This window comes from Penicillium argentinense, assembly GCF_028826775.1.
Source record: "Penicillium argentinense strain IBT 30761 chromosome Unknown utg000005l_segment0_segment0, whole genome shotgun sequence".
Lineage (NCBI taxonomy): Eukaryota > Fungi > Ascomycota > Eurotiomycetes > Eurotiales > Aspergillaceae > Penicillium > Penicillium argentinense.
Window position 1 is genome coordinate 6,119,896 of NW_026622664.1, and position 23,765 is coordinate 6,143,660.

Sequence of the window (23,765 nt, forward strand, 5' to 3'; positions counted from 1 at the left end):
GGGATTTAGAGGCAGTGCAATCGATCAGGCAGGCCAATGGCACAGAGAAACCGTGTAGTGGATGTATGAAGTTGATGTATGAAGTTGATGCGCGGTGTTGTGGAAAGTGTGGGGGAGGGGTCGAGTATATATCTGATATGATATATGCACCCACTGTCATAGCAATTCCCCTGTGGATGCACCCTGTCAAATGCTGCGTCGCATATATTGTGACTACTGACCAATCATGTCAGTTTAGATACAGCATCCGCAGAATATCTTGACCGTACAAATTCGATTTTTTATTACTCACTGGTTTGCCAAGATCAATGGGTCAAAGTACATTGTTTTCGCCCGATAGCCAAAAGCAAACCTCGGGAGCCGCCGAGTGCAAACAAGACAAACATCGCATTTGATATCAAAGCGCCGCAAAAAAGTTGGACCAGCAGCACAAACGCCCCAATGTCCCTCTACTTTGATGCGGTCGCAGTCTTGACCGCGCCGGCTTCTGGCGGCTCTTTCAAGTCGCGCATCTACAGTGCCCGCAATCTTCGCGCGGCCCCGGCCCAGATCTATGCCCTCATCACTGAGGCCTCCAAATGGGACACCGTCCTTGCCGAGGTCATTGAAAAGGCCGATATTCTGAACCTGGAGCGCAAGGTAAACCTTCCAGAAAATCCGCACTGGACCCTGCAAGTCCTGCTGACTTCCAACTGACAAGACTGTCTAGCTCACCCCCCTCCTTGCTCTCCTTCTGGTCCATGACCATCTCCTCGCGAAAAAGGGTATCGCGGCACCGGCCACCCATTGGCTTCGCCAGGCTGTCGAGCGCCATAAAGTACGGTTAAAGGCAGAATTTACCAAGGCGCGCGTACGTCGTGGCTGTGGCTCGGTGGAACAGCTCAAGTCGGCGATTCTGCGCCAGAAGCGGGAGGCTGATGGCAGCTCCCAGTTCGTCTACCCACGTTGGGTGCGCGTGAATAATATCCGCAGTACTCTGGAGGACCAGCTGCGTACGACTTTTGCAGACTACCAGCGAGTCGACTCGTTGATGGCATTGGCTCCCGACGACGAGGGAAAAAACAAGCAGAAGCTGCTGTACCTCGACCCGCACATTCCAGATCTCGTGGCTGTTCCTTACGGTGCTGATTTTACCTCGTCCCCCGCGTACAAAAGCGGAGAGATCATCTTGCAGGACAAAGCGTCATGCTTCCCTGCGTATTTACTGCTAGGCGATCGTGGCCCTGCTGATCCCTGGCAAGGAGACCTCGTGGACGGATGCGCCGCCCCGGGTAATAAAACTACACATATGGCATCGCTGGTTGCGAAGCAGAAGCAAAAGACACGGAAACGGATATTCTGTATGGATGCATCTAAGTTGCGTTCTAAGACACTACAGAAGATGGTGACTTTGGCCGGGGCGGATCCTACCGTCACGGTCCTCCAGGGCCAGGATTTTCTGGCGTTGGACCCCTTGGATGAGCGGTTCCAGGAGGTTTCTGGCCTTTTGCTAGATCCGAGTTGCTCAGGCAGTGGGATCATTGGCCGGGACGACTTTCCCCAGCTTACATTGCCCCAGGCCAATGTGCCCAAGGTCAAGCCGCAGGGCAAGAAACGCAAGCGTCAAGCCGACGATCAGGATGATGCAGGCGAACAGTCGAAAGTAACGGTGGAAGCCCCGACTGCATCCCCGTCGGACGAGAACGATATCCCCAGCGGAGCTTTGGATGATGACCGGCTCACGAAGTTGTCCAACCTTCAGGCACGCATTGTAGAGCATGCCTTGAGCTTCCCAGCGGCAACCCATGTCACGTACAGCACCTGCTCTATTCACCTCATCGAGAACGAGGCAGTCGTGGCCCGAATCCTGGCATCAGAGGTCGCACAACGACGAGGTTGGCGTCTATTGCGGCGTGACGAGCAACCGGAAGGATTGCGCAAGTGGAAGCATCGTGGTGTGCGACGGGATCGGGAAAATGGTGAATCAGACGTGACCCCAGCCGAAGTCGATCTGCCCGGTGACGCCCTCGAAGCCTGCCTGCGCTGCTGGACCGGCGATGCAGAGGGACTGGGAGGTTTCTTCGTTGCGGGCTTTGTGCGCGACGCCCAGTCTGAGGACAAGACAAGCCCAAAGGTGAAAAGATCGAACACGGTCCATGATGAAACGACAGAGAAAGACGATGCAGAGGAGGACGATGATAATGATGATGATGATGATGATGATGAATGGGATGGCTTCTCTGATTAAACCAAATAATGATCAACACGAGTCATGGTCCCGATACTCTCATTAGTGATACAAATTGTTTACTCAATTGTGGCGTAGGGGAGGTGGGGTCTCAAGTCTTAGAGGAATTCCCGACTTCGATTGAGAGCCCGTGGACTCGCATAGACGTCTAATTTCACGGGTACCAAAACAGATTCATATCCGCCTTTGTCATTTGGCTGCACCCGCATTCGCCAAATGCCCAGACGAACAAGCCATGGGCCGTCGCCGGCTCCCGTAGTGCGTGGGCGCTTTGCCGGCGGGTCATCATTGCTTTTATCGTTAGTAATTCCCTCAAAGAGACGCGCGAGCATAGGATCATTCTGTCCGTCGATGGTGAGATCCAAGTCACCGGTAAATTTGATCTTGATCGGCGTCCCACCCAGATACGGTTCTTGCAGGTTCATTTTCTTGCTGATCGTCTGCAGAAGGCTGTTCATACGAGCTTTGGTGTCACGCAGAAAGTCCACATGAAGCATCTTGCGATTGATGATGGTGGTCTCGTCCCCAGTTTGGAGAAGCAAGTCCGCTGCTAATTCGTCTGCAAAAGGACGAGCATAACCGATCGAACCGTGCGTCCCCGACGTACCCGCATCGGGGAAGAATTGGAGTCCGGACGGCTTCAGGTTCTCTAACTGAATAGTTATCTCAGAGCGTCCATTGAACGGATTTTTGGAGATCTTGTGAGGAATCAGTTGTTGCTCAACACCGCGCAGATTAAACCAGCGACAATCGCGTAGCAGCTCCGCGCGATGGTCTTCGTTTCGGATGTGTAGCGGATACCCGTACAAGATATGAAGGAGATCGGCAAACACATCAGCGGACTTGTTGGGGATACTTGGGGGTGTGATCGCCGGTGGCCGTAGGAGACCGGCGCGATCGAGACCTGGGAAGACCTCGGTGGGCGAGGCGAAGAAGGCGCCATACCCCAGGGTGAAGAAGTTAGGAGAGTTGCCCGCGCCGGAGAATATATCGCGTGGAATCTGGAAGTGACGGTCGCCAATTTGGATGAAGATTTCGGACTCGAACAACTGGGACATCAACCGGGGCACTGGCAGGATCCGCGTGTTAGCCGTGAGCACGCGCATGACGTCTTCGGGGGAGGGAGCAAGAGGAGACCAACAGGTATAGAACTGGGCATCGGCGAAGAGCTTCACGTATTGGTGTCCATCGCGAGGGCGGACATGATATCCTAGACGTCTCTATCAGTTTTGCGCTCTTTTTTGAGGGGAATAGCGGGAGGCCAGTTGTTAGATCTGCTGTCCCTGTCGTTACGGACCTTGCAGATGTCGGGCGATCTCTTGGAAGGTGGCCGGGTCGCGGTCGATATAGAGGGTACGGCAGTTGGCGGCATCATTGATGCGCAATTGTTCTTCGAAAAAGTGGGAGAAGTAGGAGGGAGCTAGAATGCGCGAAGACGTCAGCGCGACAGCTCTCTGCTGCTGCTGTTCCGGGAGAGGGGGAGACAGACCGTCGGAGGCGATGGAGGCGCCAGACAGGCGGAACAGACTGGAGCCAATCTGGATGGAGAAGACCTTCTCGGGAGGCAGCGAGCAGCCTGAGTCCGGGGTGGACGCGTCCATGATGAAAGGACGAGGTCGGATCGGAGATTCGGGGGGTAATCACGGGGGCGTGGAGTCGTCGCGAAGGTCGTCGCCGTCTGAGCGCGACCCCGTTTTTGGACCCTTCGTGACGCTTCTGCGCTGGATCGAGGCACTGCAACACGTCCACCTAGAGCCCAGTCGAGGGCGACCTGAGAGAAGATCGAATTATCATCAGGACAGTTACTTCCCAGACGAGTCTAGCCGCAGCCCACAGCTTCACATGGCGTCGAAACTCGGTTCTCGTGGCGTTCTGGTCATTGGCGCGCTTGGCCCGCGCTGGTCCGCTGGATCGACACGCAGCCGAGGCTCTATTCAACAAACCACCTTTTTGCGAGTGCACGATCCGCTCCGCACGAGGGCCCTGAGATGTGGGAATTTGCAAGCGGAATGTTCGTGGGCGCGCTGGCGGCCGTGTGAGCTTGTTGGGACGCTTCTGCTATATCCTTCCGCATCTCCCACCCCCACCCGTCTCCCCGGAATATCCTCAGATCTGAGATCCTGAGACCCTGCTCCTCTTTCCCGCCGGGGAACCACTGGTCATCGTTCTGTTTCATCATGGCCGAGTCAACATATGCTCCGAGGCCAGTCACACTGCCCCCGGCACCCGATCACAAGTTCTGGTCCGAGCAGCAGTGGACCACGCTCTTCGCTTTGGCCGATACCGTCATTCCCTCGATCCGCACTGCTGCCACCGTCAGATCCTCCGCGGACAAGGTCATCTCAACCGGCGAGTGGGATACCGCTGTCACCAAGCTGTCAGGCTTGATTACAAGCGCTGATGGTGCCGAACTGGCCAAAGAGTACCTGGAGGAGGATGTCTCTTCTAACCCGACCTTCCGTGCAACCGTCCAGCGCATTATTGGCAATCACGTGCACGAGGAGGGCAAAAATGGCCTTGGATTGATCTTGAATGCCCTCAAGTAAGTTTTCACTTCTCTTCGCCTGATATCATTCAGGCCAAGAAGAAAACAGGAGCAACGGAACTGATATGTTAATAGCACCCGGGCTGGTTCATTGATCCTGACAGGATCCACAACCCCCATCCACCTGCAGCCGGTGGCCTTCCGGGAGAAGGTCTTTCGAGGATGGGATACTTCTCGATTGCCTCCTCTGCGAGCCGTCTATCGGGGAGTGTCTGCCACCGTCAAGAAGTCGTGGGTCATGACCAGCCCGACTGTGAGTCGGGTGCTTGGCTTCCCGCGCGTCCCCGTCCATGGCAAGCCCACCAACGGATTTCCCTATGAGTTCGTGCAGTTCCCCCCGGGCGACAAGCCGGAGACGATCGAGACGGATGTCGTCATCGTGGGAAGCGGCTGTGGTGGTGCTGTGACCGCGAAGAATCTGGCGGAGGCGGGGCTCAAAGTCCTTGTGGTAGAGAAATCCTATTCCTACTCTAGCCAGCACTTCCCCATGCCCGCCAACGAGGGTTATGTGAGCATGTTCGAGAATGCCGGCTCCACCATGAGCGACGATGGCTCGATGGCCATTTTGGCGGGCTCGACGTGGGGCGGTGGTGGTACGGTGAACTGGTCGGCCTCATTGCAAACCCAGGCGTATGTGCGTCAGGAATGGGCGGACGCGGGCCTTCCCTTCTTCACATCACTGGAGTTTCAAAAGAGCCTGGATCGCGTGTGTGATCGCATGGGTGTCAACACGGAGCATGTTCGCCACAACTACGGTAACAATGTGATTCTGGAGGGGGCCCGCAAGCTGGGATTTGCCGCCAACACGGTGCCACAAAACACAGGCAACCAGGAACACTACTGCGGCTATTGCACACTGGGATGTCACTCCACCGGCAAGAAGGGCCCCACCGAGTCGTTCTTGACGGACGCGGCCAAGGCCGGAGCGGTCTTCATCGAGGGCTATAATGCCGACAAGGTGATATTTACCAAAGAGGGCGGCAAGCGAAAAGCCAGCGGCGTGCAGGGAACCTGGACCTCGCGGGACGCCTACTTGGGTCTCAATGGGGAGGGTGCGATCCGGCGTAAAGTGAACATTAAAGCCAAGAAAGTTGTCATCTCGTCTGGTACACTTAACAGCCCTCTTCTGCTGCTGCGCAGCGGCCTCAAGAACTCTCAGATTGGCAAGAATCTCTACCTGCATCCTGGTATGTCAATTTACAGAGCCATATCTCCCCGGCGAACGTTACTAACTTAGTCAATTGTAGTCATGTTGGGTGGTGCTGTGTTTGATGACGAAACTCGCCCGTGGGAAGGCTCCGCCTTGACCACTGTAGTCAACGAGTTTGAAGACCTTGACGGTCATGGCCATGGCGTAAAGGTCGAGGCGGTATCCATGATGCCGTCCGTATTCATCTCGGTTTTTCCCTGGCGTGATGGTCTCGACTATAAGCTGTGGGCGGCGGGCATGAGCCATAGCACCAGCTTCATCACGCTGACCAAGGACCGCGACGGCGGCCGTGTCTATCCTGACCCGACCGATGGCCGTACCCGTGTCGACTATAGCGTCTCGCCGTTTGACCGCAAGCATATCGTGGAAGGACTGATCGCCTCGGCCAAGATTGCCTACATCTCCGGAGCCAAGGAGTTCCACACCACCTATCGCGACCTCCCTCCATTCATTCGACCCGACGCCTGGAACCCCGATGCCCCCGAAGGCACCAACGATGCAGCCCTGCAGAAATGGATCGCCGAATTGCGCCGGAAGTCGCCCTTGAACCCGGAGCGCGCACTGTTTGCCAGTGCTCACCAGATGGGTACTTGTCGCATGGGCAAGTCTCCCAAGACCAGTGTTGTCGACCCCGACTGCCAGGTCTGGGGCACCGATGGATTGTACGTGGTTGATGCCTCGGTATTCCCCAGTGCCAGTGGCGTTAACCCCATGGTCACCAACATGGCCATCGCCGACTGGGCCAGTCGGAACGTGGCTCGGGCGCTGGGCAAGCCCCGCAGCGAGCGCAACGGCATGGCGCGTCTGTAAAAGCCGGCTGTATGTATATGACCGATTTGCTTGCATGGTTTATCCTTTGCTCCACGGGGCTGCTCCACGGGGACGGGGCAGCGCTTGTATTTCACCGACAGATTTCCCCGGCCTTTTTTATGTTTACGATATCCATCCCCTGTTTTTGCGATAGCGACGGTTCGATTCCGGCACCATTTTAAACGTTCATAGTACCCCAAGGTAATTTTGATTCATTATTTGCAATCAAAGAAGACGTGGAGCTCGCTATCATGTGTCATTATGCTGCTGCACTATCTCTAATAAGCATGTGATCTAGATTTTGCATAGAATCTCTAGCCCTGGTAGGACTGACGCTTCTCGATGAAGTTCTTCTCTCCAAAGGCCTGCTTGATACCCTCCTGCTCAATGGTGCGCTCATACCAGGCGATGACCGTGGGGTACTTGGCGCGCATCTCCGCATCGATGACCAGAGAGAAACCCCAGACCAGGGAGGAGGCGACGGTGATATCGGCCATGCTGACCTTGTCTCCGTCGACGAACCAGGTACGGCCCTTGAGGTGGGTTTCCATACAGGCCAGGGTGCGCTCCAGGCGCTCCAGGGACTTGACCTCGGTGGCCTCGTTGTACGGGGCATACTTGAGGCGCCACAGGGCCAGCTGGGTCACAGGGTCGAGGATCTCGCCCTGCGCAAAGCAGATCCACTGGCGGATGGAGGCGCGCGCCGCCGGAGTGGCGCCCATCAGCTGGGTGGCAGCAGGGCCACTCTCCGCGACGTACTGGGTGATGGCATCGGACTCGAACAGGGTGGTGCCGTCGGTGGCCTCGAAGGCGGGCACCTTACCCAGAGGGAACTTGGCCAGGAAGTCCTCGGTCCGGTTGGTCTGACCCATGGCGAACTCGGGAATGGCCAGCTCAAGGCCGTTCAGGTTGGCCGCCGCCTGGGTCTATACTTCGATATCAGCATCGGTTGCAGCTCCCGCCGCGAGGGGGTAGGGGGGGGTGGTGGATGTGGGGAACGCGCGGCGTACCTTAATGACCCGGGGGCTGGGGGTGTAGGAGTACAGGGTGCCGAATGGTGCCATTGTGGAGGAGAATGAGGTGTGATTTGGGGAACAATGAGCCTTTTCCGGCGAGGTTTTTTATGGGCGGGTTTGATGACAGCGTGCGACCAACACACTCCATTAGTAACCATTATTAATGGCGGAGGGGCGGTGGAAGCGGGTGGAAACCGATTTCTAAGCCGGAGAGACGCAGTTCCGTGAGACATTCATTTCTGCATCGGCGGGTTTGGCGTCGGATTGCAGGGATGTTGATGCCTTGAAAGTGCGGAAGTATGGGATGAGAGTATAAGAAGTATACAACTTGAAAGAGCTACCAGTGGTGGTGTGCCTGACAGCCATCACGTCAGACGGAGCCAGAGATTGAGCGCAATCGGGGAGCCAGTGACAGCAAACACAGTAATCCAGAATGCCGTGGGTACCTATTTTATTGCTATAATTGTATCGACTCAGCAGTCCAGGAGGTACAATCGTGCAAGTATACACCTGCAGCCACAGTATGTGCGGGTACTTGGCCGGCGGTACCCCTTCGAGTGTTGTACGACGGCTGTCTAAGCGACCTGAACTTTGAATGTCTCCTCCCGCGAACTCCCCACCCTCTTCATGCGGCACTTCCTTAGCCTCCCACCGGAGCTTCATGTCGCCATCGCCGAGTGCCTACCCATCTGCGATCGGCTCCAGCTGCGGCTGACGTGTGGCTACTTCTACGAGCTCCTCCCTCGTCCCACCCACGACCAGCTGCTGTGGGTCGAGGCGACCGACTGGGCCCGCCACCGCGATGTGTTCGCCTGTCGCTATTGTCAACGCCTACGCCCGGCATGTCAATTCTCCGATCGCATGCTGCGACGGCGGCGTGGTCGATCCGGGCGAGACAGTGACAAACGCTTCTGCGTGGAGTGTGGACTGCAGCCTCGCGAGGGCAAAGCCCGGTATGGACCGGGCGCCCAAGTAACCATCCAAGACTGTTTCTTCGTAATATGTCTCTCGTGCCATCAATTTCTACCAGGTGCACGCGATCGCCACGGTCGGAACACCCTAGAGTGCGTGTCGTGCTGGCAGGATCGTGATATACGCCAGCGGCAAGCTGTGACCGAGGTCGACGCTCGAAGTCCACCATCCTAGCAAAGACCATATGACGGCGGCGTTTACGAATGGAATCTCATGGATGCAATCTTTGGGAAACAGACACCTGATTGTACGTTTAAAAATCGAGTTCTCGCATTTGCGAGCTTTGAATCCCAGGCCGAAACACCTGATCTTGACATTTTAAGAGCATCCAAGCTAATGGGATATATGAATCCCCAACAGTTCGGCATCAGCACCGCGAAAACAAAAGCCATCATGACGGGCAAGGCTCGCTGAATTGCATGTAATTCCGACAAACTACCGTCTGGATCAGCTGGTTTGTCGAACAACTGGAGGGAAAGTGGGGTTGTTGCTTACTGCTGTTGCCCATGTCCTTCCCGAACAGACTGTCCATGAGCTCCTCGCCATGCTTGGTCCCTTCGTCGGGGGTCCAACAGACGGCTTTCTTCCCCAAGGCCAGCCCGATAACATTGGGGAATGGACTCAGCTCCTTGAAGTCCGGCTTGCTGCCAACAGTTGCGGTTGTCATGTGCTCGTAAAGATTGTGGCCCGCGTAATGGCCCATGTGCATTGCACCACCACAGCGCTTGATACCCGGCCAGGCCGCCAGGTCTCCCACGCACCAGTGGTGCTCTGCGTTGGGCACCTCGCCTGAGAATTGAAGCCTGTTTTGACAAGATTAGCCATGGCGTGAAAAATCATTCCAGGACGAGGAATACTTACGAAGGACGAATCTTGACATATCCTTCTTTGTCCAAGGCCTTAGAGGGCAAGTAGGTTGATGTGGGGATGCAACGCGAGATGGCATTCAGGACATGCCCAGTCGTAAGCTGTCGTCCATCACTAAGAGTCAGACACCACACTCGCTGGCCATCCGCTCCGTCAGCTGCGGTCGTTTCGACGACTCGCTGACCCAGGATAGTCTCAACGCCGACCTCGCGCAAAATCGAGTCGACTTGTTCCGCGAAGTCATCAGGCAAAGGTTCCGACGAGAGAAGTCGACTTCGAGAGTGAATCAATGTGATCTTCTGCTGCGGATAGAGGATTTTCAGCTCGGCGGCCATTTCCACCCCAACAGCACCTAGTCGGCGAGAAATATGAGCATTAGAAACACCACGACATTCGACCTGGGTCATTCTTACCACCACCAACTACTACTACACCCTCACTAGCCTTTTGAATGTCTTGGACATTGTCGCTGGCTTCCGCGAGAAAGTCGCTTCGTTGCAGGGATTGAGGGACGGTGGGGAACGTCCGGCGCAGTCCGGAGCTCACAACGAGATAGTCATAGGTCTCGCTGCGTGTGGCTTTTGTTGAGGTCTCATCGATCTGCGCTGTCTTTGTCGTAAAATCGACTGAGCTGACGCTGCCCTGAACGAAGTTTATATGGGGGGACTTGAGTGCCGGAATTTCTTGAAACCGGGTCCATGTCTCCCCCGCAAACTTTTCGCAGGCCAGAGCCTTGGGTGATCCGATCAGATGGACTGAAAAAAAATGCTAGTTAGCGAAGTTGCACAGCAACCGACGAATATTCAGGTCATACAGAAGCCATCCCTCTCGTCTACCACCGTAATCTGAACCGGAATGCGATGCGCAGGAGGTGCGATAGTCCGATCATAGCTAAAGCGAGGAATTCGACCTCGTGACAGATCGACCAGGGTCAATGCAGTGGAGAGACCCCCGTAGGAGCCGCCGATGATGAGGACCCGAAATGGCCGGGCGCCGGGTACACCGTCGTTGGAAGGCATCGTGTAGGATCTCACGGCAGGTGTGCAGAAGCGGGAAATCCTCGGAGAGAAGGAGAAAAGGGGCAGAAGAGGGAAACGGAGGGGGAAAAGCACCTTGGCCATAATCCGAGGATAATATAGGCTGAGATCAACAGCGCACCGTCTCGAATCTTATCAGATGCGACATCGGGGATCAAATGGAGGCGGAGCCCTGTGTCTGGCGTCTCACGGAGTTATCAGATCCGATTCGAAAGACGAGCCAAACCCTACCAATCACCTCTTCGCTTGGCAAGTGCCACATGGTGGGGACTTTTCCATGGCAGAGCGTCTTACAGACCAGTTACCGTTATATTCCGTACGGAGGTACAGGCATACCTCTGACAGCCAGCTCCACCGCCCTTCACCCAGTTGATCCTCGTCGATCTCAGTCGAGACCCTGCATAACGTAGAGCAATCTGTACACTGTATGGTATAGCTATTGCTCCATGAGTTTACCCCAATCCAGCGCCTTCATGTCTGGAATCGCTCTACTGGCTTGCCTCCTCGTGGTCTGACTTGCCGGGTTTTGTTAGTAGCCAGTCTAGGCCAAAAGTGTTGCAGAATTCAAATCGAGTGTCAATCGCCTCTTCCTCGCGATGACCTATTCGATCCCTCATACCCCACTGCTCTGGACCAGATCCCTGGCACCGGCGGGGTTGGTGTCGGTTGAAGTACGTGACATTCTATGACGACGGCAGTCAACTCTGCCACCTGGATAAAAGACAACCGATGGTGATGATCTCTTATAATATTTTCTAGCAAAAGGATTGCTCTTAGGTGTCCAGCCCGCATAGAAAGTACTAAGGCTTTGGCCACTCAGTCGCATTGCACAAAATGATTACGAGTAGTCGGTGAAATTTGTGTACTGATCCTGATCCATTGCACAGGAAAACCTTTCCATGCCGTGCGGATGCAAGGACCTGTGTGGTCATCCTTCCGCCCGCCGAACCTATAATTGAATGGCATCATTGCCTACTTGAGGAATGGTATATCTGAGGACCCGCCTGGGGAAATTGCATAGGGCGTGATTACATTGTAGGGCGTGCCGGAGAAGGTCCGAATGCCTTGCTGGGAGAACAGGTGCCATTAAAGTGGTGAATTAAGAGGATCCATTAGGGGCTTTGAAAAAAGCTGTCATGTTCCTCGAGCTCTGCGACAAGTATTTCCCCGGCTATAGTGTATACTTACTGCCCAAGAATGTCGACTGTCCATGATGAGAGGGCCATTCACCCCGATTGAGTGTGTTGGGTTCCGTATGGATGCGGTATTACCGGTATTACCCACCCAACCGGCCTGTCCAATCAGCGGACTCCCCTCGATCAGACAAGATCCAAATCTAATCAGATGGAACGCGTCGGTGCGAGTCCTTCGGCGTGGTGATCAGCTTTTACTGGCCTAGCGCCGAGTCCCGAGACCTCTCACAAAGGAAGGAGATAATAGACTAAAATACAAAAAAGAAATGAGGCAAGGAACAAAGTTTTTAAAGAAGTCAAAGCCCGCAAAAAACGCCACAAATCATCCCAAGACTTGGCCCTGCGGGGTACTCAAAGAAAATTCTTTTGGTCTATCCGCCCAGAATGACAGTAAAAAAAAAAAAAAGGCAAAACAGGTTTACGCTGTGTAAATAAAAATAGATCGAGAAAAGGAAAATCAGGGGTATTTATCAACGATGCACCATGTTTACGCCCGGCTGGCCAGAGCGGCGGTCGCCATCTGGCGCAACTCCACCTTGCGCACCTTTCCACTTCCCGTCACAGGCACGGTGCTAGGTACGCCCTCCTCGCCGAATACGAACACATGCTGTGGTGCCTTGTGTCGGCCCAGAGTCTCTCGCGTCCAGCTACGCAGATCCTCGTCGGCCGGTCGGCTGTGGCCGGGGACCACCTGGATGAAGGCGCCCACAACCTCACCGTATTTTTGATCAGCGATCCCGATGACGGAAGCCAGCTCGATGTTGGGATGAGCTGTGAGTCGCTCTTCGATCTCGAGCGGATAGATGTTCTCGCCTCCTGTACGATGACGTATCAAATTAGTCTTGCATCTCCAAAAAATGAACAATATGAGGAAATAGCTTACCGCGAATGATAATATCCTTGAAGCGACCAGTGATGGTGCAGTAACCGTGCTCGTTGAAAGAGGCCTCGTCACCAGTCTTCAGCCACGTCACACCCTCGGCATCGGTAACAAGGGTCTCGGCTGTCTTCTCCGGGTTGTTCCAGTAGCCCTTGGTGAGCTGATATCCTGTGATGCACAGTTCACCCCGCTGTCCAATGGGCACAATGTTGCCCTGTGCATCCACAATCTTGGCCCGCGCGTGCGGCAGCACTTTACCCACGGTGGTCAGACGTGTGTGGATGCTGTCAGTGGTGAAGGCGTTGAAGCAGGTAGGGGATGCTTCAGTGAGACCTATAGGTTGGGTTAGCAAATTCCAGATCAGAAACGATTTAATCATGCCGAGGCATGTTCAAGTGGCGCAATACCGTAGCTGCTGGTGTACTCGGTCATATTCAATTCCTCGAGGAGGCGCTTCATGAGCGGGCGCGGAACCGGGGCGCCCGCAATGATACCAGTGCGAAGGTTCGAGGTATCGAAGTTGGCGGGCTTGGGGACGGCGAGAATAGCCTCGAACATGGTGGGCACACCGTGAAGCGCCGTGCACTTCTCGTCAGAGATGGCATGCAGCACGGCCTTGGGATCGAAGGTCTCACTGGGGAAAATAATCTTGGAACCATGAGTGACGACGGCCAACATACCCAGAACGAGCCCGAAGCAGTGGAAGAGGGGCGGCGGGCAGCACAGAACGTCAAAGGAAGAGAGGTTCATGCGGTCGCCAATAAACCGCGAATTGTTCACCAAGTTGCTGCCGGGGTTAGCCAAGCGACCTCCGACATTCAGTGTGTATTCAGGTCTGGGAAACCTACTGGTGCGTCAACATGGCGGCCTTGGGGTTGCCCGTGGAGCCGCTGGTGAATTGCAGGTTGCAGACATCCTTCGGGCGCAGCTCCGACTCGCGATCTTGGAGGACGTGGGCGGGCTGCGAATCACCACGCTCAATGGCATCAGCGTAGGTGGTGAAGCTTTTGTAGGTGCCGCGCAGGATGACGATCTCGTCGAGCGAGCTGGAGGTGCCGTTTTGCTTGGGGTGCGGGCCGAGTTCGGTCAAGACTTCTTCCAGATTATGGCGGCCGATCTGGGGGGTCATGAAGAGCAAACGACATTCTATGCATTCGCAAAATAAATAAGCGAAGATTAGCATGATCCGTAGCGCCCCAGGGCGAACTCGGAAGCTCGGCAAGGCCGATCGCGGACTTACCGGAGTGGTTGAGGGCATAGGACAGCTCGGACGGGGTGTAGGTGTTGTTCAGCACGACCAGGATGGCGCCAACGCGCGCGGCCGCAAAGAACACGGAGATATACTGCTCGCAATTGCCGGCCATGATGCCCACGCGATCGCCCTTTCGAATGCCCATGGCCAGCATTCCGCGGGCGACCCGGTCGGCCTCATCCTTCAGGTTGGCATAGGTCCAGCGAGCGCCGGTCCAGGGAAACACCAGACACTCATAGTCGCCATATTGCAGCGCCTGAATGGTCAACAACTCGCCGAGCGTAATGTCTAGCAGCTTCGGATTCGTCGGGCCGGCGACGATCGACAGCTGCAGCGGTGCTGCGGCGGGGTGGACGTGCGAGAGGGTCTGCTGCAGACGCTGAACGCTTCTTGGGACCGCCATGGGAAAGTCTGGGCGAGGAAGACGTCGCAAATCCAAAGTTTAAGTTGGCGAAGAAATGCAAAAGAGGAATTGGCGCGACCGACGGGCTTATAGCATCGCCTGGTGGTGGACGAGAGTGGAGAGCGAGATAATTTTGTATCAGATCAAATCAAATCAAATCAGATAGCCAACAATCAGATCCGCTGGGCTCCACTGCCAGCAGGTGATAGGCTGCCCAAAGCCCGTCATCTCGAACGCATGGCGTGTTCCACTGCGACGCGAAGTGAAGATTTGAAGCTGTCTGCAGATTTCGCGGAAGTGAAGTCAGCCCGGCCACGTGCCTGTCTCGCCGTGTTTGCGGGAGTCCGAGTATCCTCAACGACATCTCTTGACATCTCTGCTACTCTCTACTGTGCTCGACTCCGTGACGTGCCTGACGCTACTGACTGACGCTACCGAACACTGCACCCGACGGAACACGCCGACCCTACTGGGCTAGGCCTAGCGATCGCCTCAAAAATTGCCGTCTATGGACATTTCTTCCGGGCTTTTCGTCACGGCGTTCGCGGAACTTCGCTTGCGACAGGCTCCACTCGGCCAGCGGGAAAAGGACCCAAGACAGGGAGGTAAAAGGCAAATAAGAAGAAAGTAAAGCCTCAGGGCGCTCCACACGGGATCAGATAACTCTGCAGGGCGTTGGCCCTGTCGGGGTACTTAGGGCTCGGCAGTGTTAGTTTCCGAGGTGGCCATGTTTTTTCTCACGGTTGCATCGAACATGTCGGCGTGCTGATGGTGGACCTGGCAGTGGACCACGGCCAGTTTGAGCCGGATCAGCTCAACGATCGGCTGTCACTGCTCAGGGTATATTCTCCCATACAGCCAGGAAGTCCGGGCAGACAGCCACGCGGTTGCCATTTTCAGCCTGTCGGGACTTGCTGGCCTTGCCACACGCACAAAAATGATCTATGATCTAATCAATCAGCCGCCGGTATCGGCCTGCTCCACCAATCCCCATCTCCATCTCGAACAGTTTACACAGGGACAGATGATACCCTACCCCAGGGTGGCTACCGCCAGCCCTCGGATACCTCGGTTAGCTTCCTGGGAGGGCTAGATCTTGGTCTTATACACATCAACCAGGAAAGAATAATTTTCGCGGCCAGGGCGCTCATCATGTGCGACCTCCACTGGCAGAATGTCGCAACGCTGACCAGTCCTGGACCCGCTTTTACGGGACATGTACTGGGGATTGGAGATCGGGGATTGTTTGTATTTCGATATGGTGCCTGCCAGTGATTCGAGAAATATCTAAGCTTCCACCCCCTGAAGAGGTCATAGTGTAAGTTTTCGACGCGATGAATGTGGCCATTGTGGGCGGTAGATATTTGTCTGATGCATAGGGCTGCCCAGAACGAACATAGTCTTGAGATCGTCGACTTGGCATCTCCTCACAGTTGCTTGTCTACGCTGGTGCGACTTCAGGTCATGTGACAGCCCAGCCACCACCTAGACATAACGGAGCTTCTCGCAATTCATCACCATGGGCTTAGGAGAAGTAGACTTTCTACTCAGCATAAAGAATCCGATCTTGATTCAGTCGTTTGCCTTGAACGAGCCCTAACAATACTGGTATCTATCAGTTTACGGGGTAGATACCCGAACCCGCACCGTGGGCTAGATGGTCAGACGGGGAATCGGGCAGAGAGACATCGAGTGCCGAAGATAGCAAGCACATAGGGGAGATAGCAATCAACGTTGAAACCAGACCCATATTTGGCCTGTGTTCTATTTAAAAACACCAAGAATGCCGGAGAAGGGGATGTGGTAGTGACAAGAGGAATGTGATTGCACTGATCTTCTTTTCCTTCCCAGGGTTCTCTTTTATCCTTTTTTGGCGATGCAGTTCTGACGAGCGACCGATCAAGCATAAATGGTCAGCAGATCCCATCACGGGTCCCACGGGCCTGCAGCCCTGCTTCCCGTCAAAAGCTCTGGCTCGCTATCGCCCTGAACGAGAAGGACATCTTCATGTCGGACTCCAAATTTGTCCACGAGATAGATACCGGGCTCCGAGGTAAAGGCCATGCCGGACTTGAGGAGGGTTTGGTGGTTACCCTTATTAAGATAGGGACTTTCATGGGCTGTCCAGGATGGTTAATAGGGAAAATAAATCAAGCGAAGAATGTGGAGACCGAAGGACGTACCCTTGATTCCGATGCCATGGCCGACACGGTGTGTAAAAGTTCCCGGATAGCCCGCCTCATCGATCACGTTACGAGCAGCGATATCCACACTTGCCGCAGTCTGGTTCTCGTGGAACTGGCGAATGGATTGAGTTTGTGCCTCAAAGACGATGTCCCAGACCTTGAGCTTTTCTGCCATCCGAGGGGATCGTTCGTCTGTATCAGCCGGCTTCTCCAAAAACGGAGGGAAGAAAGTACGACAGATATCCGAGGAGTAGCCGTAAAGATGAGCACCGACGTCGATCAGCACAAAGGTCTCTGCTTCCAACACCTTGGATCCATTTGTTCCCCCGTGCGGGTTAGATGCGTTCTCATCGAACAGCACAATGTCGAAAAATGGCTCCATGCCGGCGGCGCGTAGAGCGTCATCCAGAGCCACGGCAATCTGGTTCTCGGTCAGTCCCGGATACAGGCCTGTCGAGCTTATCAGTATTTCCTACAGGAGTAATTTCAACCCTGGGTTATATTACATTTTCTCATCTGGCGGACTGCCTCGACGGTTCCCGTGTTGACGGCACGAAGAATCTCAACTTCGCTGGCGGTTTTGATTTGGCGGACCTCTTCTACACGACCTTTCAAGCCAACCACATCAAAGCCCACGGACGCCAGTCCTCGTTGAATGAAGTCGCGCATTTCTTCGTCCACCATCAAGCGAGGGGTGCGACGGAGCGAGGAGAACACATCGGATTGCTGCAGGGTGGTATAGGGATCCCAATGTTCTTCCCAGGACACGATTTTAATCTCTTCGGTGAAAGGCATGCCGAGAAGCCGTGCCCTTTCTGCTTCAAAAGAGGGACAGAGGAAAGTTGTATTGGCCTTGATCTTGCCATCGCTGTCTGTGACCGGGCGTACGACCATCAAAAAGGGGCGTTCTTCGGGCTGATGCATCGCTTAGCCGACCACCCCCATCCTTAGCTCTAGAGAATGGGTAACGTACCTCCCACACTTCCCATTCGGGCTGGCTCACATTGCCATAGTACTTGAACGTATAGCCTGGTTCCACCACAAAGGCATCGACATCTTCAGCCACCAACGCCTCGGCCAGGTGATCGCGTCGTTCTTCGTAATCGGCAACGGCAATTGGTACTGCCTTCTCCAAGAAGGGCAACCCGGTTCCCAGCAGGTTGTTAATTGCGCATTGCTGGAATGTTTCCAGGCGATTGGAGCCGTGAGCCTGACACGGTCCTTTGGTCGCCCCCGTGTCCGCGCAAGACAGACGCGACCGTGAGTGCTGGGCATAGCGATAGCTGGTCACCAAAAGCCCGACCGTCACTAGCATCCACACCACCCCGCGCAGCGTGAAACGGCCTTTCGTGGATTTGGGCGTTGGCGTGGTGGTGCTGCCGTAGGCCTCGAAACCGGGCGTGGCCCAGGCTGGCTGGGGAAGCTTCAACATGATGGTTACGGCTGCCACTTGCAATGCAGGTAGTTGCAGGAGTCGATGGGATTAGTATTCCTCGCTCGGCTGTTCGTTTTGACCTTCCTCGCGTGGCATTTGGTGCGGCGTCCGGCAGATTGCAAGGTTTCTTAGCGCCGAGGGGGAAATCGCGGCATTTGGCCGGTCTCCGACTTTCTCCTCTTTCTCCCCCGCAGATAACCCCCAACCACGTCCCTCAGCACGCGCTGATTGGCGCAAGACAGAATGCTTAGGTCAAGTAATGTCTGGCAAATCGGTGCTGCGTCCCAAATGGTGCCGTCCATGCGGCCCTGACCAACCGCGTCGGTATAAAGTGCGAGATATGGACCGCGTAGAGGAATGGCAGTGCGCCCTTGGAACCATTATCCCCAGCAGCCCAGCATGAACGAGCCCACGGTAGTCGCGGAGGAACCGAAATCGACTCAACAGCCGATTACGGCCACCGCAGAGGAGAAGCACCGGGAGAAAGCAGACGAGAAAGTAGTTTCAAGCCATGAAATCCCCACCGCGACAACTACTGCCAATGCGACTGCCACCCCCGATGCGCCCGAAGATGGCCCCGATCGAGGCTATTCACGCCTGTCGATGGTGATGATGGTGGTCTTCAGCGGTCTCGCCATTGGATCCGACGGGTTCAACGCCTCGATCATCGGCAACATTGAATTGTTGATGGCCGTAATCTATCCCAATTCGCTGACTACCGAGGTCGCGGCGCGGTTATCCAATGCCTTCATGGTCGGCATGATCATCGGCATGCTGTCGTTTGGGTACATTTCCGATAAGCTCGGTCGTAAGACAGGTGCTGTCCTGACCACGACGATCCTGGTGCTGGGAATTGCCCTCAGTGCCGGCGCCAGTGGTCTCACCGAGGATGGCATGTTTTGGATGCTGATCATCGCCCGAGGCATCGCCGGAGTGGGCGCGGGAGGGTAAGAACGACATATGAGCAACCTTTGCAACCACCTTGAATGGAAGACTGATAAGGTGATAGAGAATACCCTGTCGCAGGCGCGGGTGCGGCCGAGGCGACGGACGAGGCCCCCAGCATTCGCAGGCGACGAGGCTTCATCTTCGCGATGATCGGCGATTTGTCGGCCTCGCTGGGCTTTGCTTTTGGCGCTCTGGTTCCGTTGATCCTGCTGCTATGTTTCCACCAGGAGGTACGCCACTATGAAGTTGTCTGGCGCGTGTCGCTAGCCATGGGTGCCATCGCCCCCTCTCCATCTTCTGGTTTCGCTACCGCATGGTGATGAGCACCGCGTATCGGAAGAGTTCGATGAAGAAGCAGCGCATTCCATACTGGCTGGCGGCGAAGAAGTACTGGCGCCCTTTGCTCGGCGTGTGTGGCTCGTGGTTTATGTGAGTGGAATGCATCCGTCTGAATTTTGCTCTCAAGTGGATCGTCGTCATTTGCTGATCGGTGGAGCGGTTCAACTCGATTAGCTACAACTATATCTCCTACCCGTTCGGCCTGTTCTCGTCGACCATCGTCGGTCGCGTGAATCCGTCCTCGTCCCTCGCCCTGTCGATGGCATGGGGGACGCTGATCAACTGTTTCTATATCCCTGGGGCTTTCATCGGTGGGTTTCTGTCCGACAAAATCGGTCGACGTCGCACCATGGCGTTGGGCTTTATGCTCCAGGCGATCCTCGGCTTTATTCTCGGTGGGGCGCTAGGACCGATCCAGACCAAACTGCCCCTGTTCATCGTCCTCTATGGCATCTTTCTCACGCTCGGCGAGATCGGGCCCGGCTCGACCATTGTCCTCGCGGCCAGCGAGAGCTTCCCCACCGCCGTTCGGGGCCATGGCGTCGGACTGGCGGCAGCCTGGAGCAAGGCTGGTGCGGCCATCGGCACCCAGGTCTTCAAGCCAATTCTCGCGAGCTGGGGCGACGACAGCTTTCGAGGCACGCAGGCAGTCTTTCTCATCGGCTCGGGATTTGCCATCCTGGGCGCCTGTCTGGCCTGGTTCATTCTCCAGGATAGTAACAAGATTCTGGACCACGGGGATCAGGAGTGGAAGGACTATCTCATTGCTCATGGATATACTCACATCGAATGGGGAGTAGAGGGGGAGCCCGCCGTCCAGGATGCGAAGGACGTGGATTAATCGGTTCTGTGCTTGAGACTATCAGTCGCAGTGCATGCAGGGTGGCCGCATGGCCGTAATAAGTTGGATTACGTGATATCGAATGCTCCGTTTTGGAAGGGAGCAATAGAAAACTGAAGTAAGTGAATTACGGAGAGTCGAACAGGTTCAAGAGTTAGCAAGGAACTTCTATTAAAAATAGAATAAATACATAATCGAATGTCCCCAAACAATCGGTGGCAAACGAGAGGCAAACGAAGGACATGGTTCCACGCGGGTGACCAGGGCCATTAGCGCGTCAAGGAACCGGAACAAAAGGACCTTGCTTCCACATTGCAGTGTACATGTATGTACGTAGACTCATTGTATACTCCTCGCGGGGGAGAGCCACCCTAATCGTTGCACATGGCGGCTCCCTCGATAAACCCGGCGGCGAATTCGACCGAACGTCAAGCTTACAGAAGGGAGCCGAGGGCAACGCAGGGGACGGCGACGCCGACCACGTTGCCTTCCTGCATGATCTGTTAGCAAGTTCATCCTGCGGAGTTGGGCCGGAATGGGAGATACGTACGGCGTTGGAGTCGGTGTTCTGGCAGCAGGCAATGTTCTGCTTGCACTTCTGATTGATGAGCTGGTCAACGCCGCCACCGACGACGTTCAGAACAGGAACTAGAAAACTCATCAGTGGGAGAACAGCCATCAGTCGGAATGAATCACCTACCGTTGGCGCTGATGTCGTTGCACTGGCCGAAGAGACCAAGGCCGTCACCACCGGGTCCGCCGCCCAGAGCAGTCCCCAGAACACCGGCCAGAGGGCCAGTGTTGGCAGTGGTGATGTCGTGGGTGTAGGTGGCCTTGTTGCAGCAAGAGACCTTGGCGTCATTGCCACACTTGGCCTGGGCCTGCTCGACGGTGTACTTGTTTCCGATTGGGAACTGGACGTTGCTGTTGCCTGAGCCAGCGGAGTCACCGGAGCCACCATCGTGGGGCAGGGCCATGGCGGTGGCAGCGAGGACAAGGGCGGTAGCGAAGAACTTCATTTTGACTGTGGTGGTTTTGGTCGCGAGGAGCGGATCAAAAAATGAATTGAGCGAGAGAGAAAGAGATAGAGAGAAGGCTGTTCAGATGAGCGAAGGAAGCTGATGATGGCAAGAAATGAGGCCGGATGCTTTGAGATCTTTATACTTACTTCCATCGCTCCCAACCTCCCCAAGTGCCTCAGCTGCTGCATTCTTCGAGGCAAGAATCGACGTCTTGCGTTGGATGTGTCGGTCGTTCGGTCGTACATTGCGGCGGACCCTAGCAATCAATAGACCAGACCCTGCTGGTGGTGATCGATGATCATTGCTTCTTCTTGGGCACGAACAGACCTCTGACGGGACTTTTTTGCGCTTGGCACTGCAGCTCGAGGCAGGTCGGCGTGATACATGTTCACCTCTACCTGCGGAGCTGCGGAGGCGGCGGAGGCTGCAGGAACAACAGGTTACTGCTTTGCCCGTCGATCGACCGTAACACGAGCAGTGTCTTGTTACACGGCGGTCGGCTATTGAAAGTGGCTTGGCTGCTGGAAATTGAGATCTGCCTGCGCGGTGATGTTTGCTTTTGCGAGGACCCCGGATCCATCGCGATCCATCGGGGCAGCGATCGGCGGCTGATGTGTCACCCAAGCGGAATCCGGGGCCGCCCGAGTTTAAGGCGCATTGAGTTCGGACGAACTTGCCCGAATTTGCCGAATTGTATCGATGCCGGCGGGATGTCGTGACCGCCGAACTATAGAAGAGTATATTTCAGAGTGCCTGGACATCCCAAATGCCCATTTTCCATCACTTGGGAACTAGCAAATGGGGGGCAATGTGCTTGCTGGCAGCCGCGCGACCGGTCTCGTTCACTCCCGATTTGGAATCAATAATCGCATGCAGGGGTGCAGGGGTCTGCAGCGGCCCCTCCTGCACCACTCGGCACTCAGATACCATAAGGCATGTCCGATGAACTAGCACCTCCTCATTGCCGGGGTATCGCCCAGCCCTGTCCCCCTGAAAGACCTTAAAGCAAGTTTCTACACCAGCCGATCTGTCGATCGCGAGCATTCGGTCGAGTAGCCCAAATCGATCTAGCAAATCATCCACCATAGAGCACAGCGTGCATCGATATTGCTTTTGGCACGGGACTCGCCGGCTCAGAAGCAATGCTCTATTCTAGCTGCAAACAGGAAAGTCTAAGGGGAGCGGAGCAGTTTCCTCGGGAACCACGAGATGGTCGCTTCGTCACACATCACACGTTCACGAGCCCAGGTGCGCTGGACATTCTTTCACCGACGATTGCTACCAGGCAAAGGACTCCTCCACGTACTTGATCGACCGGTAGCCTTGTCGCATCGCGAGATGGGTTGCGGCCCGCGCCTCGTCGGCGATTCCTGCCGGCCCACACACGAGAATGGCCAGACTCAGACCCGCTGCAGCGGCATCACACACCCGACCCATGATGAGCGACTGGATGTGGGGTCGCCCAGCGCGAACCTGGCACCCCAGGTCCACCAGCTCCTGGGGTGACTCGGTTGGGTTCCTGGTCACATACAACGAAGCTTGGAAGTCTTCACGGCCCAACGCAGGTCGAAGCTCCCGACTAGCAACATCGTGGAGAAAGGCTGTCTGGCGGGCGGTCCAGACCAGTTCCATGTCTCGTATCCGAGACTTCTCGTCCAGAGACTCCTCCCCACGGGCGGAGCGTCGAAGATGGTCTTGGATGTACGGAGCAGCGGAGGCGATCCCAGTGCCCCCCACAATCAACAGCACTGACTCGTACCGCCACAATGGGAAGTTGTGTCCATAAGGCCCTTCCAGCAGAATAGTGGTGTCCACGACTCCCTCCTTGGAGTGGAGACATTGTTGGCGCAGACTCCGAGTCCAGCCATCGTAGGGCCGGATCCAGAAGACTAGTTTCAGTCTTGACGCTGCGGTCTTCTCTCCGGCAGACTCTGACAAATCTTCAGCTTCCTGCTCGGGCGCGACCGCATACAGTAGTGGAAGGTGAGAGGCATCCATGGATCCATTGAGCTTCCCGAACGACGCCGACCCAACGGCGCTGGGGTCTGCATCGTAGGCCCAGGCCCCCACCGTGAATGGATGGTTTTCCCAGCCCACGAATCGAAAGGGCTGGTACAGAAAATAGTAGTCGCCAGGCTTGGGTTGGAGCAACTTCGTGCCGGGCGCGACAACGAGGCGGATCACATCGGCCGTCTGGTCATACGTCATGCGACTGCGTGTGGTGTGAATCTTGTTGCGACCAGTGACCGCGACGTGAAAATTACAATAAAACAGCCTGACCACTCGCAACACTCGATCAATGACCCACACCGCAACAGAGGGCCAAAGGTACTGCCAATATTCATGGCCTTCGAATATGACGGTGTGGCTAGACGAAGTTAGCCCCAAGTAATATTGGTGGACCATTTGTCCGAGAAAGAATATCAGCAAACATACTAGAAGCATCCCACAAGTGTGATGACAGAAAATACAATATGGGTGATCAAGAACAACTCATAGGTCGCGATACGGACCCGATCAAGCGAGGTGATCAGCAATAGGATCATCACGACAAATGCCTGCCACGGTTAGTCTCCAGCATT

General features: G+C 55.4%; 10 protein-coding genes across 10 annotated transcripts; 3 read left to right on the forward strand and 7 right to left on the reverse strand.

Annotated features, from left to right (window-relative positions):
* Positions 1-441: 441 nt before the first annotated feature.
* Positions 442-2,227, forward strand: N7532_007093 (rRNA (cytosine-C5-)-methyltransferase RCM1; the record flags this gene model as incomplete). Its single annotated transcript, XM_056619586.1, has 2 exons — positions 442-639; positions 710-2,227. The coding sequence occupies 2 exons, from the start codon at positions 442-444 to the stop codon at positions 2,225-2,227; spliced, it is 1,716 nt and encodes a 571-aa protein (XP_056475745.1).
* Positions 2,228-2,325: 98 nt separating this feature from the next.
* N7532_007094 (uncharacterized protein) lies at positions 2,326-3,828 on the reverse strand (the record flags this gene model as incomplete). Its single annotated transcript, XM_056619587.1, has 2 exons — positions 2,326-3,437; positions 3,525-3,828. The coding sequence occupies 2 exons, from the start codon at positions 3,826-3,828 to the stop codon at positions 2,326-2,328; spliced, it is 1,416 nt and encodes a 471-aa protein (XP_056475746.1).
* Positions 3,829-4,404: 576 nt separating this feature from the next.
* N7532_007095 (GMC family oxidoreductase) lies at positions 4,405-6,792 on the forward strand (the record flags this gene model as incomplete). The annotated part of the gene is made up of 3 exons (XM_056619588.1): positions 4,405-4,769; positions 4,848-5,959; positions 6,020-6,792. The coding sequence occupies 3 exons, from the start codon at positions 4,405-4,407 to the stop codon at positions 6,790-6,792; spliced, it is 2,250 nt and encodes a 749-aa protein (XP_056475747.1).
* A 314-nt stretch (positions 6,793-7,106) lies between these two features.
* Positions 7,107-7,856, reverse strand: N7532_007096 (glutathione S-transferase family protein; the record flags this gene model as incomplete). The annotated part of the gene is made up of 2 exons (XM_056619589.1): positions 7,107-7,718; positions 7,803-7,856. The coding sequence occupies 2 exons, from the start codon at positions 7,854-7,856 to the stop codon at positions 7,107-7,109; spliced, it is 666 nt and encodes a 221-aa protein (XP_056475748.1).
* Positions 7,857-9,171: 1,315 nt separating this feature from the next.
* Positions 9,172-10,666, reverse strand: N7532_007097 (putative pyridine nucleotide-disulfide oxidoreductase AMID-like; the record flags this gene model as incomplete). The annotated part of the gene is made up of 5 exons (XM_056619590.1): positions 9,172-9,215; positions 9,276-9,583; positions 9,642-9,999; positions 10,061-10,402; positions 10,462-10,666. The coding sequence occupies 5 exons, from the start codon at positions 10,664-10,666 to the stop codon at positions 9,172-9,174; spliced, it is 1,257 nt and encodes a 418-aa protein (XP_056475749.1).
* A 1,698-nt stretch (positions 10,667-12,364) lies between these two features.
* Positions 12,365-14,412, reverse strand: sidI (putative long-chain-fatty-acid-CoA ligase; the record flags this gene model as incomplete). The annotated part of the gene is made up of 5 exons (XM_056619591.1): positions 12,365-12,693; positions 12,761-13,090; positions 13,165-13,544; positions 13,606-13,903; positions 13,998-14,412. 5 exons carry the CDS (start codon positions 14,410-14,412, stop codon positions 12,365-12,367), a joined length of 1,752 nt encoding a protein of 583 aa, XP_056475750.1.
* Positions 14,413-16,338: 1,926 nt separating this feature from the next.
* Positions 16,339-18,030, reverse strand: N7532_007099 (M24 family metallopeptidase; the record flags this gene model as incomplete). The annotated part of the gene is made up of 4 exons (XM_056619592.1): positions 16,339-16,532; positions 16,596-17,048; positions 17,105-17,513; positions 17,572-18,030. 4 exons carry the CDS (start codon positions 18,028-18,030, stop codon positions 16,339-16,341), a joined length of 1,515 nt encoding a protein of 504 aa, XP_056475751.1.
* A 402-nt stretch (positions 18,031-18,432) lies between these two features.
* Positions 18,433-20,161, forward strand: N7532_007100 (uncharacterized protein; the record flags this gene model as incomplete). The annotated part of the gene is made up of 4 exons (XM_056619593.1): positions 18,433-18,980; positions 19,043-19,211; positions 19,249-19,410; positions 19,478-20,161. The coding sequence occupies 4 exons, from the start codon at positions 18,433-18,435 to the stop codon at positions 20,159-20,161; spliced, it is 1,563 nt and encodes a 520-aa protein (XP_056475752.1).
* A 434-nt stretch (positions 20,162-20,595) lies between these two features.
* N7532_007101 (hydrophobin family protein) lies at positions 20,596-21,180 on the reverse strand (the record flags this gene model as incomplete). Its single annotated transcript, XM_056619594.1, has 3 exons — positions 20,596-20,652; positions 20,712-20,809; positions 20,862-21,180. 3 exons carry the CDS (start codon positions 21,178-21,180, stop codon positions 20,596-20,598), a joined length of 474 nt encoding a protein of 157 aa, XP_056475753.1.
* Positions 21,181-22,461: 1,281 nt separating this feature from the next.
* Positions 22,462-23,589, reverse strand: N7532_007102 (NADPH oxidase family protein; the record flags this gene model as incomplete). Its single annotated transcript, XM_056619595.1, has 1 exon — positions 22,462-23,589. The coding sequence occupies one exon, from the start codon at positions 23,587-23,589 to the stop codon at positions 22,462-22,464; it is 1,128 nt and encodes a 375-aa protein (XP_056475754.1).
* Positions 23,590-23,765: the final 176 nt, after the last annotated feature.